The sequence below is a fragment of the Barbatula barbatula genome (genome assembly GCF_947034865.1).
Source record: "Barbatula barbatula genome assembly, chromosome: 8".
Lineage (NCBI taxonomy): Eukaryota > Metazoa > Chordata > Actinopteri > Cypriniformes > Nemacheilidae > Barbatula > Barbatula barbatula.
In genome coordinates this window covers 24,085,692-24,104,380 of record NC_136771.1, presented here as the reverse complement: position 1 = coordinate 24,104,380, position 18,689 = coordinate 24,085,692, and the positions used below count along the sequence as shown (strand labels likewise).

The 18,689-nt window shown below is 39.3% G+C and overlaps 1 protein-coding gene across 1 annotated transcript in view; it reads left to right on the top strand.

Annotated features, from left to right (window-relative positions):
- Positions 1-18,689, top strand: part of nrp2a (neuropilin 2a) — a 63,326-nt gene that overhangs the window by 14,884 nt on the left and 29,753 nt on the right. Inside the window, exons 3-7 of the mRNA XM_079463149.1 lie at positions 5,285-5,466; positions 13,498-13,728; positions 14,551-14,706; positions 14,828-14,997; positions 16,242-16,397. Of these exons, the coding sequence (XP_079319275.1) occupies positions 5,285-5,466; positions 13,498-13,728; positions 14,551-14,706; positions 14,828-14,997; positions 16,242-16,397 (895 nt within the window). The remainder of the gene's footprint in view (positions 1-5,284; positions 5,467-13,497; positions 13,729-14,550; positions 14,707-14,827; positions 14,998-16,241; positions 16,398-18,689) is intronic.

The window sequence follows — 18,689 nt, the reverse complement described above, 5'->3', positions numbered from 1 at the left end:
GTATGTTTCCCAACCATGGGTTAAAACAAGCTAATTTTTAGTGTACATATATTCACATGCCAAAAAAGACGTATCTTAATAGCGTATAGTTATGATTTCACATGTCTCTTATTCAAATAGGTCAATAATGTATTTTTTAGGACAGCGCAGTTTTAGTCGTGTTTTTAGGGCATTGGAAATATATCAGCAAGCCCGGAGAGTATCAAGATATTGATAGCCCAAAAAAATGCTATCAATCTGGAACGTAATAAAATGACACATTTGGGAATTCAAAGATTAAAAAAGTCTCGTTTTACCCTCAGAAGCCAATTTCCCCAAAAAAAGTTTTAATATCATTGAGGCAAAAAAACCTTTCAATGTGATAAGGCCTAAGGCGCTCCATGACAACACAATGGGAATTGGGGGACGGCACATTTTGACAAAAGTGTTTTGAATCTCAGAAAGCCAGAAAATTCATACATTAGTGTTTGTTTGAAAAATGTCCAAATGTTGCTTCACCAGCAGTTTTAGTGTTGTTTATAAAAGCCTCGGGCTCCTGCGGTCTACACCAGTGATCTGTAAATGTCAGTCTCGTATCGGACAGCCACGCTATTTGTTTCCTGAGCGGATTGATGATGGCAAGCCTCCCTCTCTCTCGGGAACCGTCCCCGGCATCTATTTAATATTTCACAGGCACTTATAGCTTATTAGGCTGCCCCTCCAGGGACCGAGCGTGCGGCTTTCCATGCAAACTTTCAGCATTATTTAATTTCAATTTTAGTGTCTTGGCTGGATGACGGGCAGTCCTGGAGCACGTCCTGAGGCTGCTGGACTAAAAGCACGGCAAAGTCCAAATAAAGGGCCCATTGTGTTTGATGTGTTACACAATGTTATTGTGTGTCGGACTGAATTATTCTGATTTCAATAAGCCTGACAGAGAGACCTACATGATGTTGTTATAAGATGATGAAGATACAGTCACACTGGCTGATGTCATATTTTAGCGAAAGGTTTAATATCGATGAATCAGCAAGACACTAAACTAAAGTCGTGACACTATCAAATGGCCTGACTTCTGATTGAGGTGGGACGGATTAAGGGCCTTTTGTGTACATCACAACTTTGATAATATTTTGCCATTTTTACATTTTTAAATGGACGCACAAGGTTTTATTTGCTGTACCTTGATGCAGCTATAGTGCATTATAAAGAGCCACATTTAAAATCCATGTTAACTTTAATTTAAGAGACTTTTACTTTTATAGATGCACCTGAGACAAACAAAGAGGTTGTCAGATCATGATTCAACTAACACACACCTGAGAATCTCTTTTCACTGTCAGGAAACACGCATGCTGAACATACATTGTTAATTACATACATAACATAAAAGCATCTACCCCCGTGTATCTCTCTCTCTCCAGACAAACTGCTCTTAGGGCACCCGGTGACACCTCGGGGGAATGTGCAGGGGTTGGAAAGAAACGGTTGAAAACACAGTAGGTGTGAAAAGCAATTAGCAGTGAAGAGGCTGGAGGGGAGAGGTGTTGGAAAGCAAGATTGGGGAGGAAGACGTGTTTGAACATGAGACGGGGACACAAGGTCTTTGCCCCCCGTGTCAAGATGCTTACAAACATACCTCTGTCTAGGGAGTTTTCACTGCCGCCAGAAGCACCCAAATAACCATTGAATTGTGTTTAATGAGCGTGAATAATCTCCGCGGTAAACATCGTGTGCTTTGCGGCTGTGGGAGAAAGTTATAATACTGTAACAATGAGGAAATTCTTCCTGCTTTCGGGGGTGACACTTGAAGCGTCGTTTAAGAACGTTGAGGTAAATAAGCGATCCGGGAAGTCGATCGGTGGTTCACTTCTCCTCTCGAGCGCCTCTCGAAATATTTATCTGAGTCAACTGCAGGCGTCTAGAGACGGTCAATATCCACATTTGACATATCGATACTGCTAATCCAAGAGCCAAGAACCTCTACGAAATCTATTACAACATCATCACACCAATACAATTGTATTGGAGCCTTCATCCTCGCTTTTCTTGTGTTTGGGGTGAGAAATAAAGTGAGCGAGTTAGTTCAGAAGTGTTCTGGACTCTGTATCTGTCATAAAGTTCTCAGGCAAGACAAAAATGATCAAATAAACGTTCATTTTGCATGCTGTTGGGTTTCTGCATTTCATGATTATCTTAATACATTTTAATATATGATTTTGAGGACACTTTATGTTGGATCACCACTTGATCCAGTGTATTGGCAAGGGCCTTGCGATATGATGCATATTACGATAGATGAGTCACGATACTATATATTGCTTTACTTTCTTTTTTTTTTAAATGTAAAAGCAACTTGCTATTGACCACCTGAGGTATTATTTTAACATCGCACTTGTAGAATCCATCACATACCCGAAGACGTCTTAATAGTTTCCATTAAAACCAATACAATTCCCCTTATAGCCATTAAATCCATCAAATTTAAAAATATATATCGATAGCGGTGGTTGGACTATCGATACGCTGTCGTGAATCTTTATTTTCGCACAGCACTTCTTGATGTCTCTGCTGTCAAAATCAATATAAATGATCGGAGAAATTTGTGGATTTAATGGAAACTGTACTGGATTGAATAGAAATTATAATGGTCGCTGTGGTGGAATGTAATGGCAAACCAAAAGAAATTCAGTACTAAGACCCTAAACACTTTTTGTAATGGTAAACAGGTTGGTATTTTTGATGTAAACCATTTTCAGCAGGAAAACATGGGTCCTTAAGCAAAACCATGTTTCACAAAGGCTTTTAGATGGTGCGCATTGATTCATACGTGTGTTTGTGGGCATGCATCTCCGACATCTCCGGTCTAAATATACACGGCTGTACCTGAAGTCTTCAAGTGTGCGGTCGGTCAGGGGGGTCCGCAGCAGTAAAGATTTAGAGACACCTGCCTCTATATGTCTTTCTACGCTCTTTGAGTGACGCGGTGCCGGTAGTTATGCAGTTCAAGTACGGATAACTCGGTGCCAACAATGGGAAAAGGTTATAAAAAGGTGTAATGTCTTCATTCTCTTTTGGGTTTGTAAGGAAAGTTCGAACACGCCCATTGACGACAACTTCAACTGAACACGCCCATTGCCGACAAAGTCTTGGACTTCTAAATTTGTAAGCAAGTGTAGACTGATAAAAATGGCTGTAGTTTCTATATGGTTCTTCAGAGACACTTTTGATTTGGGCTTCTTTAAAGTAGTGGTTAAAAAAAGAAAAAGTGGGAATTAGTTTCATTTTAATCGTAATTTGTATACTTTTGTACAATTTCAGTGTTACGGTTTGATATCTGCTTTCTTGCCCGTGATGGTTACAGGTGAGACTTCATTATAGATGTTAACATCTTTGTACGATTCACTTTGTATGAATTCATTTGAAATCACCTTCTTGTTACGCATTCCCGTAAGATCAGGCTGGATTTAACAATGTTTTATAGACAGCAATAATACAGTGTTTGATGCCGTTCCAACAATATTATTAAATCTGAAGGGCCTCTTGCAAGAAACAAATCAAGTGTTCACGGATTGATTCTGTCAGTGAAGTGGAAGTGTGCTTATCATGTTTGGATGGGAATGATGTCGTGTGTTTACTGGGATCTAGTTCATGTTAGGGGGTTAAATGGGGGAGCATTCCTGAGGTGTCAGAGGAGGTCTGACATGCCTCTCCGTGGCCAGATTTATTGTAGGAAGCGCTCACGCAGACCGCCGATGAGATATTTCAGAGTCTTTCGCCTCATCAGGGGTTATTTTAGCCGGACAGGTGGTTTTTGTCTGGGCTCCCTGAGTCTGTCTCTGAGGTGGCATGAAGAAAAATGTGTGTTTGTTGTGATAAGGCAGCAGTCCGCTGAGGGTCAAAGGTAACGCCGGCTCAAATTAAAACGACTCCTGACGGTTTTTCTAATGCTTAGAAAGTTGCTTTTTTATGGAAAGTTAATGGAGTTTTTATATGTTCTTATAAATGCTTATCTTACATGGTTTTAACAGTGTTTCATGTTATCTCAAATGTTTTTATTAAGGTAGACAATTCTTAACATACAGGGGAAGTATAGAGGGAGGAATTTATTAATATATACTGTAGATTACATCGTCTTGGAGAAAACTGATGAGAAATGTTTGAGTTTATTTTGAAATGTGTGAGCTTTCAGTGAAGATTTAGATCTTTCTGTTTATATTAAGCAAATATACAAAAGTATATTAATGCGAGACATGGCAGGCAAATATCCTACTGGTCAATTTACAGAACATGTCTTCTTTAACAGTGAGACTTCAAAGATGATAATGTTCACAATATCATTTTTATTTTTAGGTGTTTTGTTACTCCTATCCTCTATGTGTCCTCGTCTTATTGCGTATTTTTATTAGTCGTTTCCTCTAAATCAGTGTCAACTTGTTTTATTTTATACATATATTCTATATATAAATATATAAGTTATATTCTGAAGGTTATCACAGAGTGATTTATTAACACAATGTCTTTTAGCTGATTTACATACCACTTTTGGGGAAAACATTTTTTGTTCATAGTTTTTTTATATATAAAATCAAAATCTGTTCTGTTAAAATGTGTAATACTGATATGTTGTTAAAATGAAAAAAAGATTACAGGTGTAACTGTAAATATGCACATATTTAATGAGATATCACTCATTTGCATATCATAACATTTTGTCAGAAAGCTTGCAGTGCAAACAATTTACCAAAATGTATTGGTAAAAGTCAATTTAATATGTTAAAAAATCAGTGTCTCGCCTTAAAGGGTTAAATGTAAATCTGTCATCATTTCCTCACCTTCAAGCGCTCCAGATCTGTATAAATGTCTTTGTTCTGATGTACACACAGAAAGATATTTGGAAGAATGCTTGTAACCAGACAGATTTAACCTCCCATAGTAGGAAAAAATAAGGCAAAAGACATTTTGAAGAATAAAGTACAGCAAACAGCACTGGGGACTACTATTGTATTTTTTCCTACTATGGTAGTCAATGGTGGCCAACAACTGTTACAGGTAAGCATTCTTCCAAATATCTTTCTGGGTGTTTATCAGAACAAAGACATTTATACACATTTGGAACTCGAAGGTGAGGAAATGAAAAGTATATTTCCTCATTAAAGGTTTATTTAAAAGTATAAAGTGTATTTTTTGTTTCCTTCACAAACCGAAAAGATCTCAGCATGAGTTCAGATCGGAAGCGTAGCTTCTACCATATATAACCAATCTGAAACCCGACTTTAAACAGGGACCTTTTTCTGCCTCTCAGGTACGACTTTATAGAGATCCGAGATGGGAATTCTGAGTCTGCGGACCTGCTGGGAAAGCACTGCAGTAACATCGCTCCACCCGCCATCATTTCCTCCGGTCCTGTCATCCACATCAAGTTTGTGTCTGATTACGCGCACCAGGGGGCTGGTTTCTCCCTGCGCTACGAGATCTACAAAACCGGTGAGTGAGATCTAGCCTGCTGTTCCCGTGTGCTTAAGAAGCGGAATGCTTTTATCCTGGGAAATTTCTCAAAACTTGAGCATCCCATAAATCATTTAATCAACACTCAGACGTTCTCACAGAGAAGTGTCTAAAACTGCGAGCTGTGTTATCAATGGAGCAGGTTATTTTGGTGGCTACGGAAGTCTTAAGCCCTCCTTTAGTTGACAGACTTATTGTTTATGTGATGCACACTTATTATTGGCGCCTGACATCATATATTGTATTTATAAATATCGTATTATAAGTGTTTTGCTATGTATTTTATTCATTAATAATAACTTATAACTATAAAGATGGTCTTTTGTTGTAGATAACCTCAAACACAACACCAAACTGTAGCTGTTTTTGTAACATTATATTTCTATTTTGTTGTACATTTTGTTATTATAATATTAAATTAAAACTTTTATTACTGTTTTTGACGCATTCAGTCTTTACCGTGTATAATGCTAAACTTTGGCTGTGAAACATCCAGCTTATAGTCGATTGGTCTGCTACCAAACATGACGAGAGGTCGACAGCGGTTTCAATGAATTTGATTTCTCAAAATGAGTCTAATGCACAACTCTATCGAGGCTTTTTAAAAGCAAATTTCGCTGTCATCGGGACAGTATTTCTTGAAAAAGTTTTGTTACACTTCACAGTTTCTGTCATTATCTCTCCAGATGTGGAGACAAGCAACACTTTTCCTTCAGCGGTTAGCGGTCTGGGTGTTTATGTGTGAAGTGTACGCGCGGTCTTGCCCCGTTGATTGATGTCTGATTGAAGAAGGTTTTTGGAGGGTCAGGGATGACCGTGAGGTTCTCAAACTCGCTGATTTTTCAGAGCACTCTTGTTACACTGTAAATCTAGTTAGCGCAGCGACCTCCAGCGACCTTTAGCTTGCTGTTCCAGGAGGTCGCGGCTTTTCTGTGACGCTGCGTGGCCGTCAGACACGCTCCTTAAACGTTCCCTCAAAGTTTCCGAAGAACTCCCAGACCAATTAAACATCAAGGGGGAGAAGAAAATAAAATAAACTGAGTTTAGATGAAAGGCGGGAGGGGGGCGACGCTTAACTCTTTTCATCCGTCCTCCGGCATGCCAGGAATGCCCTCTTAATTGGACTCTGATCTCTCGTCCTTGGGGAAATATGGAGTTTGGGGTTAACCATCTGCAGTGCACTGAATGTTTGACTTTGGAGATGTTTGTAGGGATTTAATGTAGTTGTTCACCAACTACAACATGCCTACACAAAGCGGTCGACATGCCTGTGTGTATTAGACCTTTTCTTTTTCTATATCATGTCACTCTACATTTAGTTTTCTTCTATAGCAAGTTTTTTGTTCAATCTTTTTATGTAACTAAATTAAAGTAACTAAATAAAATGCTGCATGCTTGTGAATGATTGCCAGAGTGTTATGTGCTGTTTTTAAATTCAGTTTAAATGTATTTCTATAGGACTTTATAAGAAGCAGCTTTAAAGTACATATTAGTGCAGATCGTGGAAACAGAGGTAAAAATGATGAGATTTATCGAATACATGGTATGATTGCAAGTTTTACCACATTGCTACAGTTTGCCATGGTTTTACTACAGTAATCTTAGTTGAATTATAGTGTTAAAACCAAAGTAACCACAAATTTACCATGGTCTCATAGTAAACAGTAACCATAATTTAACCATCATATTTGTATAAAAACATTGGTAAATGATAAACCATCCTCCACTTTTACTACGATAAAATGGTTAATTACGAAGATTTACAATGGGTTTCACCGCAACTAAAACACACAACCGTGGCTACTATAGTTATACTTAATCCTGGTTTTGCTACGGTAACCAACCATGGTATTTGTAGTAAAACTGTGGTCATACTAATGTCAATCCATGGACCAAGAAAGCACGGTTACCACACTTGTTCTATAATAAAACCACAGTAGATTTTCATAAGGGAGATGTGTGAGACTAACTATTGTCCTATTTAACAGTTATGTGGATTAAAAGTACCTAACCGTTGTCAGCACTTCCCGATTCACATATTAGCTAGCGATTGGAATCGATTCATAAATAAATCAATAATAATCTAATGCCTTTGGAACAAATAAAGCGAAAGTCAACTCCATGAGCGGGTCGGCTCCCGGACCTTTTACACGGTGCACATCGCCCGATGAGCGCGTTTAATTACAATTATGTACCCGTTTTAATGTCTGACAGTAGAATACGTCAATGAGAATGGCCTACTGTATTAAAATACAATACGTTACCAAAGTGCCAACACTAGTCTGACTCTGAGCGCAAACGTGACGCGATGACATCTTAAATATGCTAATTAGTACATCAAGAATCGTGACGCTAAGAATCGATTCAAGATATCGTGAGGGACCAAACGGTTCCCACCCCTTATAATTAGCACAGGACGTCACATTGGCGTCTGCATGTGCTTTCAAGAACATTTCACCTGCCATACGCTCATTGGAGCACTGCGTTCAGTGTTGTTTTTCAACAGTGGCGATGAGGCCGGTAACATGAGCACCGTGGCTTCATGGAAGCTAATGTGAAAAGCAGCAGAGGTATTCTATCTCTGAGCATTTACCTCACCTCAGTAATTGCTGAAATCATCACTCTTGCCCTCAGGTAATGTTACCACGGCTACAGTCGCTAACTTCAGTAGCATGACTCACGTGATAAGCCCACAATCTTATTTTACACGGTAACCAGGGACAGACAGAGAACTTCATTTAATAAAGATGTGCTATGCAGTTTATCTTTGGGAAGTGTGGTAGTGGATGGAGAATATAGATATCTCACTATCTAGATTGACGTTTTACATTTCTTACGTTGATTTTGATTGAAGATCTTGTTTAAACATGGTAAAACGGAGCTGTAAACTGAGTATTATTGGGATGCGTTCGATCTTCCAGTTATATACGTGAAGCTTTTGAAGGACGTGAAGGAGAAAATTCCATGTTGACTTATTGCACATCATTGACCGTTTAGTTTAAATGAACTTTCTAGGATAAAGAATAGTAAAACTAAACGGAGAATAAGCTGGAAATGTTTGTGTTTGTGGGTCCTGTGTGGCAAAACTACATTTCCCATTATTCTCTGGTTATCCTTATTCTTATAATACATCTTCATGTTGTCGTACTAGCACTTTAAATGATTTTCAGGGAGTGGGGAAGAAATCTGAATTTGCCGTACAAATCAACATTGCATCGTAATTATGAGTTCCAAACTCATAAACGGGAACGTCCCATGAGGAACTGATGGCACCATTTTACTTTGTGTGCGAGCTCTGAATGAGACAAATGGTCGAACATCCCCTCTAATGCTCCACAAAATAGCAGCTGTTTATTTTTTAAATGCCAGGATCCCGGACGAAATGCCTAAGCAAAAACTTTTAAGAAAATGATAAGGAAAAACGGCCCCCATCTTTAAAGGAACTGTTGTTTACACGTAATGCTGTTATCAGTGGAATGTGGGAAAGTGTCAGCGTGGCCTCAACGTTTATGTCTGTTTATGTGGAGAGGCGTCGGTAAGATAATGATCTTTTCTGAGCGGTTTAATCAGATGCTTATTCTTCTTATCCATCACTTGAAGCGAGAATAAACAGTTGCTCATGTTCACACAGAAACACACGCTGGTGTCTAGATGACCCGGAGGTAACATACGATCGAGCATCTCTGAAAGTCATTACAGCTGACCTCTGCTACTTCATTATTTGCATTTTGACTCTTGTTTTGCTAAGATGTCTTGATGTTTAATACAGGAAAATTTACAAAAAAAAGTGAAATCTTGAAATTGAATGTGGTCTTTTAGGTGTAGTTTCCATGAAATCACATTTTTGGCTTTAAGTATCTTTGCCCTTCCAATTAATATCAATCAGACTGCGGTTGTTTTGATTAAGTAGTAATAACTTAACTAACTAACAAAGTAAAACACACTTAAAACATGATAACATAAAAAACATGATTTTTGAAAATTGATCAAATACTTTATGCTTAAAGTCGGCATGAAATAAAAAAATTATAATTCTAATTGTTGTACGCAGTGGGGACGTATTTATTATTTAAACAAATTCTGTGCACATCATTATTTATTAAAAACTATTATGCACTTCTAATCTTTAATCCAAAAGTTTAACCCCCTCTCCCTCTCGAAACAACCTCTCATCTCTTTTGGTCATGAGAAATGTCGCGAGGGCATGAGTTTCATGCCGACTTTAAAGATATCTATAAACTAACGTGCGCCTGTTGGGTAAACAAAATGATGCCTTAACTTTGTTTTAGTGGATTTGACATCAAATGAACAAAAAAAGATGCACATTTCAAGGCACTCTAGTGTGTCATTGATATGTTTTTGTTTTCCCTTGACATCAATAAGGTAATATGTAGAGCAATTTCAGAACTTCCTCTGAGAAAAAGACCCTAGCGACATCACACGTGTCTCGTCTGGAGATTCTGAAATCTCGGGAGCGTCACATATTGTTGTCAAATTTGATGCCTCTTCTGAAACTTTTAAAGAGAGCTTGTGAGATGATTGGGGACTATCAAGAACCGCCTTTTTACCTCCTAGCATCTGTCCCTTCAGCGGTCCCGATTCTCTTCCCCATTGTAGTCACGCCAGATTATTGTCCCAAATGGCATGTGCAACACAACATCATCTCCAGCCCAGTCATATGACTCTAATGCTGTTGCCACGGTTACTGCAGAAGACTTCCTGCCCAGAAGCCTTCAAGCCCACCGTTGATGTTGCCTGCTGAGTACACTCGTAAGAAGAGCTACAGGAAGTGATTAGGTCTGTCGCTCTTGGTGACGGTAGCTCCGCCCCCCACCTGTGGTTGTAAAGCAGTCTGGAGGCCATTCCGTTCGCCCGGTGGAATTTACTGCCGCCTTAACAGTTGCTTTGAATCAGGCGCTGTCTGTTTCTGTCTTTCTTCTCTTCTCCTGTAAAACGTCTGAGTTTTAAAACCTCCAGCTCTTACAACCCGCTATATCTTCTTTTAAAAGCAGCCAAACCAATAGACAAAATTGTTATCTCTGATAAAGGATGTTTTCCAAAGCGAAACACAAAATCTCTTTATAGATCTCGAAAATGTCAAATGTTTCAGATTTGCCAAGATACCAAAACAGATGAAGATGGATAAAATATTTTTTGTATAGAATATATGTCAATATTTGAAGAATGTACAGCAAAAAATAAGAGACCATTTAAAAATTATTCAGTTTTTCGGAATTTACCTTGTGTTTAGGTAAAATTATTTTTTATTTCATTCTGTGAACTACAAACAATATTTCTCCCAAATTACAAATATTGTTTCTATATGTGTTCATTTACAGAAAATGAAAAGTGAAAAAACTGGTGAAAAGACCTCAAATTCAGCAAAGAAAACCAGTTTATATCGACTTTTAAGCCGTACAACAGTAATATTTCTACATCTATTTAGGAAAAGTTAAAAGCTAGTTTTTATGTTGACTTAGTCACTCCTGAGGTTTCATTTGAAATTCAACACACACTGGATTTGAATGTCCACAATCCATCTAGAAATGCTGGATACATGTATTTTAAATGAATATGTAAAACTATAAATGAATAGTATTGCTAATATGTTGATTTTAGGCATAATATTCTACTTATTACATTTTACGGTTGTGTGTTATTAAAGAACACTACTTGTGTGATAAAAGATTGGGTGTAGATTTAGCTAGACCTTCAACGCTCAACTTTCACAGACTTCAAGGTGAATTCGACTCACGTGAATAATGCAGTGAGTGAACATAGACTTTGTCGTCCCATGAGAGGTCAGAAAGAGGGAGTTAGACGGTACGGAAGGAGGGAATCCCTCGAAGGTCCTACGGCCGGATTTCTCGTATGAGCTTAAGTGCTCACGACACCTGAGTTTCTGCCCAGCAACTAACCCTTTCGTCGCCACGCCTCCCTCACGGCCCACTAGAGTTGCGCGCCGCAGCGGGGGGCATGTCCCGAGGTCGAGGCTGTTTTTGGTATGTTCATGAGCATAAAGTAATAAGCGCTCATGCATACGTACCCCCTCACGTCTGCCTTTTTAAACACACCATGCACTCATGCAGCGACAGGGCGAACGCAGACGGCTGTGTGTGGTAATAGAAGCGGACTTTGACAGAAAGATACATTGCTGGAGGAGACGGTCCTGTGGCGTAGTGGGTCATGCATGAGCTGTTCAGTCACAGATTCACAGTTTTTAAAGTACAAAATCTTTTAGTAAGTCGACTGGTTGACATATTACTGTCTCTGCACAATAAACTGCAATAAAGAAGGCGATTTATCATCTACAAAATTACATCTCGGCCTACCTCAATCTCTCCTGTAAGAACATTTTCAGTGAATTATCTGTATTTCTCTTAACACTCCCGGTGTGTTATATTTATTTATTTATTTATTTATTTAAAAGGGACAATGCATATGAATGAACATAGCTTTACAGCAATGTACATATGCCAAAATTAGCCCCCAGGCTATTTTACATTTGTAGTCCCTATGCGAAGTCATCAAACAATACCTAGGAAACACAGCTATAACATATAATTTAAACATGATTTGACTAAATTTAAACACACACACTTAACAGCAACGTATAGGAAAAATTGGAGGCATAACCAACCTCCACACAAACCGAAGCAATGAAATGTACATCGCTGTGTGTGGGTGACATTTGAAAAGCTTAGAGGCTTGTGCATACGTGTATGTGTGTCAGCTCGTTTTAGCTTTCCCTCCTCATGCGTGTGGCTTTCCGGGGTCTTCATCTATGCTCAACTGAGCATATGTACCCAACATTGCATTTACCGTGATACCTGCTGTCAAAAACAGGCTGGAACCTGTTGTTCATCTGGCCTGGAGTTGCCCAGGTCTGCTGTCCCTCATTAGTCACGTTGAGACACTGACCTCATGACAGCCCACACAACTACCAGTAAGGTCTGTCTATTCTGTTTATAAGATCCAGGGTAATTTGCTTCTCTCCGCATGGGTTGTTTACTAGTAGGAATATTCTGGAGGTTGAAGGTGAGGAATCGGGTAGATGGTGCAAAAACTAAAGAGAATGACAGAAAAGATTCGCCTTTGAAGTGTTTATGTGTCCAATGGGAGTCCAATGTCATTTGGTTGCAAAGAAGGTCATACAGGTTTGGAATGACATGAGGGTGAACTATACCTTTAATTACCATTTGTTTTGCACGAACATTCTTGCTGTATAAATCCATTGAGGGTTTCCATAAATCCACACAGTGAATAAGAAACCTCCAACACATAAAAAATAGCATTATGGTGTTTATATGGGCCTCACATCTGCTCAAAATGAGCCATGTGCATAATCTGCATGTTCAATGAATTATGGGCATCTGCAGCCGTCCACTTAGTCCTGTTAGTTATGCTTGCTATTTCTACCTCCCTTCTTCCTCATATTCTGTATTCAGACGGCGTGCCAGGCACGGTGGCAGGACGAGTACAGGAGTGGGGAGGTTGAACAGCAGTTTGAAATGTGAATAAGAGGGATAGAGGGGCGTGCTCGGGCGAGCTCAATGAGGCTAAGAATCGCTTGCGTTTATCACATTTCCTTGCCGTGTCTGGTGAACACATGCACGGAATACTGCACCATCATGGTCTTGAAAAACAGAGCGCATGTTTACCAGATTATCACTAAAGGGTTACGAGCAGTGCTGTGCAATATTCTATTATCTAGACAAAATATAGTCAATCACACTATACAGTTTCATTCCAGGACCATACTAGACAGGTATAATGTGTACTATTTTATATGTATATTACTTTATTTAACAGTTCGGAAACCTCTGGTTTATATCACAATGAGGAACGCTAAAAAGTTTCACATATTGCTTCACCCCCTCGAAAATGAGACGATTCATCTCAGGGTGTTATATCCTAATAAATCAATCGAAATTTACACTCGATATTTAATAATTTCCCGTCAGTCTACGTCTTTAAAAGCTGTCTCATTGCTGCCTGTTTATTCTGCAGGTGCCGATCACTGCTTCCTCAACTTCAGCGCCTCATCCGGTGTGATTGAGTCTCCTGGCTTTCCTGACAAGTATCCTCACAATTTGGAGTGCTCGTACATCATCATCGCCCCGCCTCAGACGGAGGTCACGCTCACCTTTCAGACCTTCGACCTGGAGAACGACCCCCTGCTCGTAGGGGAGGGAGACTGCAAGTATGATTGGCTGGACGTGTGGGACGGCCTTCCCCAAGGTGAGAATACGTCTTTTTGAATGTCAAATTCTGCCGTTGTACCATAGCACAATTATATTGTCTTCCCTATCTGTCCATGTAAGTGAGGGCTGTGTTTGACAAATGTCAGGCTAGCTGGCCGTCAGACATGTGTCGACATCATCAGAAAGCTTTTTCCTCCTCCTGTTTCCTTTTCTGTCAACCGTTCCGTCTGTCATTATCGCCATCTTGTATCATTCTCTCTTCAGTTGGTCTTATCTCAAATCCCTTCCTCTTAGAAAGTGAAGGCAGTTGTTATCTTGTCTGTGAGCACATTAATTGCTCTGATCTGAGATATGATGCCGGAGAGGCATCTCAGATCAAGTCGGTTCATCTTCATGACTCTTTTCTTTATTGTTGTGCTGTTGTAGTATTAAAGATGACAATGTGCTTTAAAAACTAGATGATTGAGCTCTTTCTTGATGTTGCTTTAAAAAAAAGACAAAAAAGATGTTGTCCCTGACGTGAGTAATTGAAAGATTTATGTCGAATTTGGTTCTAAAACAAATATTTAAAGAGCTCTCAACCACCTGCATGGACACTGTCCAAATACCCCACCTACGTTCTTACACTCCCCTCAATCCCAGCTTGTCACGCTGACATCCGAAGATCACGGAGCCGGTGATCTGGGATCAGCAGAGAGAGAATAAAGGGAATACTGTGAGGAAAGCTCATAATCCAAACGCTGGAATCTGAGGCACGCTGGGTCTCGGCGGAACCTGAGAAAGAGCTCAAGCCTCTCAAACTGGTGTAGGATCAGATGAAATCACTTACATGACTGTTTTGGTGTCCTCTTGTTTTCAGTGGGACCCATGATCGGCCGATACTGCGGGACTAAAGTTCCTCCAGAGATCCAGTCTTCCACAGGACTTCTGTCGCTTTCCTTTCACACTGACATGGCCGTGGCCAAAGATGGTTTCTCTGCCCGCTATAACATGACACGCAAGGAAGTCACAGACAGTAAGCGTAACACATTTTTTAAATCTCTTTTGTAAAGATGCCATGAAAGTCATAACTTGTTGACGGAAGACATTAATGAAAGAATAAATGGGTCAGTTAAATAAATCTCTCTCGCTTTCAGCATTTCACTGTAGCAATGCATTTGGAATGGAGTCTGCGAAAATCTCTGATAATCAAATCACAGCGTCGTCTTCATTTTATGATGGACGCTGGCAGCCCCGCCAGGCACGTCTTAACAACGATGACAACGCCTGGACACCGGGTGAAGACAGCAACAGGGAATTCATACAGGTAAGCTCTTTGTCACATTCATATATGATCACAATAAATAATAGATAGAACACATTCACATAAACCACACAATTTTAAATAGATCACATTCACGTTAGATTACATTTACATAACATTTTTAACATTATATTACATTCAGATTAGATCAGATTCACATCAGATCATATTCAATTAGTCACATGAAATTCCATTTACATCGGATCACATTCACAATAGATCATTTTAGATCACATTCAGTCATATTCACATTAGATTGCTTTAGATCACAGTCATGTTAGATACTTTAAGATAACATTCAATCACATTCACATCAGATCATCATGTCCATATTAGATTACTGTAGGTCACATTCACTGCATTAACAGTAAATCTTGTTTATGTTACATGGCATTGAATCCAACGTACTTATATTTTGCTAAAGTCATTTTTATTTCAGTTTATTTTTTGTATTGCATTTCATCCAGTATTGTTGTCCTACACATACAAAGCACACACACACAGTATATCATACATGTGTTCATTTCCAGTCTCTTCTGCGCTCTCCACGAGCTGCTTTATCTTACCCGTCAGCATGCAGCCTTCAGCCCGAGCGCTGTGTTTGTTGTCTTGGTGCGGCCGATGGTGCGTGGAGGGTTGCTATGATGCTAACCATTCAGTGATGGATGAGAACAGTCGAGAGAAATCCGTAGTTAGCACCTTCTCCAGCGTTATTGATTTTAGAATTCGTACCCTTTCTCTCTCCTCTAACCTGCATGAGACTCCCGGTAGTGCTGTAAGTGGGCCTGAGAGCCTTTCCATCTTATTTTTGACAGATAAGGTGAGATTTTTCCACCTCGTGTAGAGGAAGTTTTAATAAGGCCAGTGATAAATCTTTGCCTATTTTTCTATTTATTATAATAAAGATAAAAAGATCCACTTGAGGCCACAATATATATGAATGTGTTACTTATATTCCTTTAGTCATCACTATATTCACATTATAACACACCCTGTCGTATTGTATTGGCAGATAACAGCATTTTTTCCCGGTCACGCATATCGCTTGACTTAGAAGAAGTTTATCCTCCATGTGCTTTTAATACACGTTGGAAATAGATTTAAGAATTGATGTTGTAAACTGTATCTGTACATGACTCACTTCAGAAATCCCCATTGATCTTCTGTCAGAAGAAACTACATTCGGTCCAATCGGTCAGGCTTATCTCTCCAGATTCTCACTATCATCAATCTCACTTCTTTCCCAGGTGGATCTTCAGTTCCTCAAGGTTCTGACCGGGATCGCTACCCAAGGAGCCGTCTCCAAGGAGACCAAGAAGTCCTACTACGTGACAACCTTCAAGCTGGAAGTTAGCACCAACGGAGAGGACTGGATGATCTACCGGCACGGCAAAAACCATAAGGCAAGGAATCTGATGTTTTTGTGATCCAGAATAATGAGACATGCGAGCGATCTGAGTTATATCAGCTCCAGTATTCCTATTATGTCCATTATGTTCCTCTTTGAAAGTTAAAATAATTTGTAAAGATGAACCGTTTACAAATCATTTAAACTAGAAAAATCCAATCTCCATTGTGTCCCAAGTCTTATTGTTAGAGACTTGCTTTCACTAATATTGTCTTGAAGCGGATATTATGATTATTTTAAACATTCCCATTTGAGACGAATCTATTGAATATAATAAACAAAAGCTGCCGGTAGTTCAACATCTGCTGGGAGGTGTAACTCCAAACCCGGGTGAACTTTGCTGGTCTCAAAACACAGAAAGTGACATGGGAATAAGTTGAGAGATGATTATCTGCTGGTGGAGAACAATGAAGCTCTTTTACACCCTTATCTGTTTGACCGTTCGTTGTCCCTGTGAGCTTCCCGCTGTACACACACCTGCATGACCGGTCACACCTGGTCGCACCTGGCCAGAAAAATGCTCGTCTGGTACGTGCATGTGTGGGTGATCGTTCTTGCGTTATCACAATTCATAACGATGTTGGTCCCATTTGGATAGCAGAGAGTGAATCCAATGAAACAGATTCCATAGGGATACATTGTCATGGCTTCCATTAAAAACATGAACCATTAGCTTTTTCAGTTAAAACCAATACAATTTCCATGATAACCAGCAAATCTGTTGAAATTTCCATTGTGTTCTATTGTGGGTTTTTTTCTGTAGTGTTTTAAAATCAAATATGTTCAAAACCCTTCCTTACCCTTACCAGTTTATAACGATAATTTACCATTTTGGCTTTCGAATACGATTTCACTGGAAATGTCAGTTTAACATCATTTGTCTTTAACCCTCAAGTACATAAAGTAACCTGTAATTTACCTGTAACTTTACGATATAAACTATATCGTAAAGTTACGATATAGTTGTGATCGAGTAAACATGTAAAAAATAGTTTTTTTGCTTGCACAAATACAGCTAGAAATCAGCACGTTGATCAACCGTCGATTCTTAACATTCTAATCCACCGTCTTAATCCACATTTGTTTCAAGCAGATGTTTCACGCTTGAAAGTTTATATTCACAACTAATCCCATTGTAGCCGTATTGGCAGTTTAATCACGTCCTAGGAAAAATGCTTATGCATTTTAACTCCGTTATGCCTGTGATGCTGTATGATAAAAGTGAGGGGATTAACCTTTCGCTTGTCTTTTTAGTGGATCTGCCTTTGATTAAAAGATTAGTTGACTCTCTGGGAACGGTGTGGACATGAAAGCTGGATTCAGAGTATCGACCTGCAAACTGGATTTGGATTAGAGCTCAGGAACTAATCCTGGTCTCAAACCTCTTTCATGATAGGGGGTTTAAAGCGGAATATGAGATGTGACATTAAAATAGTTTGTACACCCAACACGAGTATGCAATGATTGAGTGTTTACTCATACCCCGTGTTTGAACTGAGCGCAACGATGACGATAACGTGTCAGGGCTGAAGCTGAATTGTGGTCACATGACACAACCACAGCCAATCAGAACACGCTTTGCGGAATTGCCAAATGCGCTGCTTGTTTTATGTGACATTCAAAAACAACAATCGTTGTTTTTGGGAGTAAATCTGCGCCTGTTTTTCCCCACAGCGAGCACTGCGCAGACCTTTTCTGTTGTGTACTTTTGAGCGTGTTGAACTTAATGAGTAATCACAGAGTGAATAATTGCCCTTGTCAAAGTTGAAGTACTCAAGTAGCTGCTTCTGTGGAGTGACATATGGACGCCTTCACCATAATGGTTTGTTTATATTTAGGGTGTGTTGTTGGGTTTGTGTTTGCACAGACGAGGAGCCAAATAAGTCATGTGATGAGGAAGGCGATGTCATCATGTTATTCCCAACCACTTCTGTTTACAATTTCGGATTGTTCATCAAACATGCACGAGGCCTTCAGCTGTGGCGATGCTTACATCTGTATACTAGGGCTGTGAAATATGGCCCAAAATATATATATTTTTATATACCGTATATATTTAGATGACTTTGGTGTTTATGTGTTTATTTAAACCATCATTTAAACATTTCTATGTTTTAAATTCAGTGGTTTTTAATTGGGTGTGATTTAGAGCTGGGCGATATATCGTGCAATTCTCATGCTCAGTTTCCTCAATGAATTTCTGTTAAATGCCTCAACATCCGAAGCTCAGTTTGCGCAGATACTCAGAATATAGGACACAGAAGAAGAACGATTTATTCACACACAG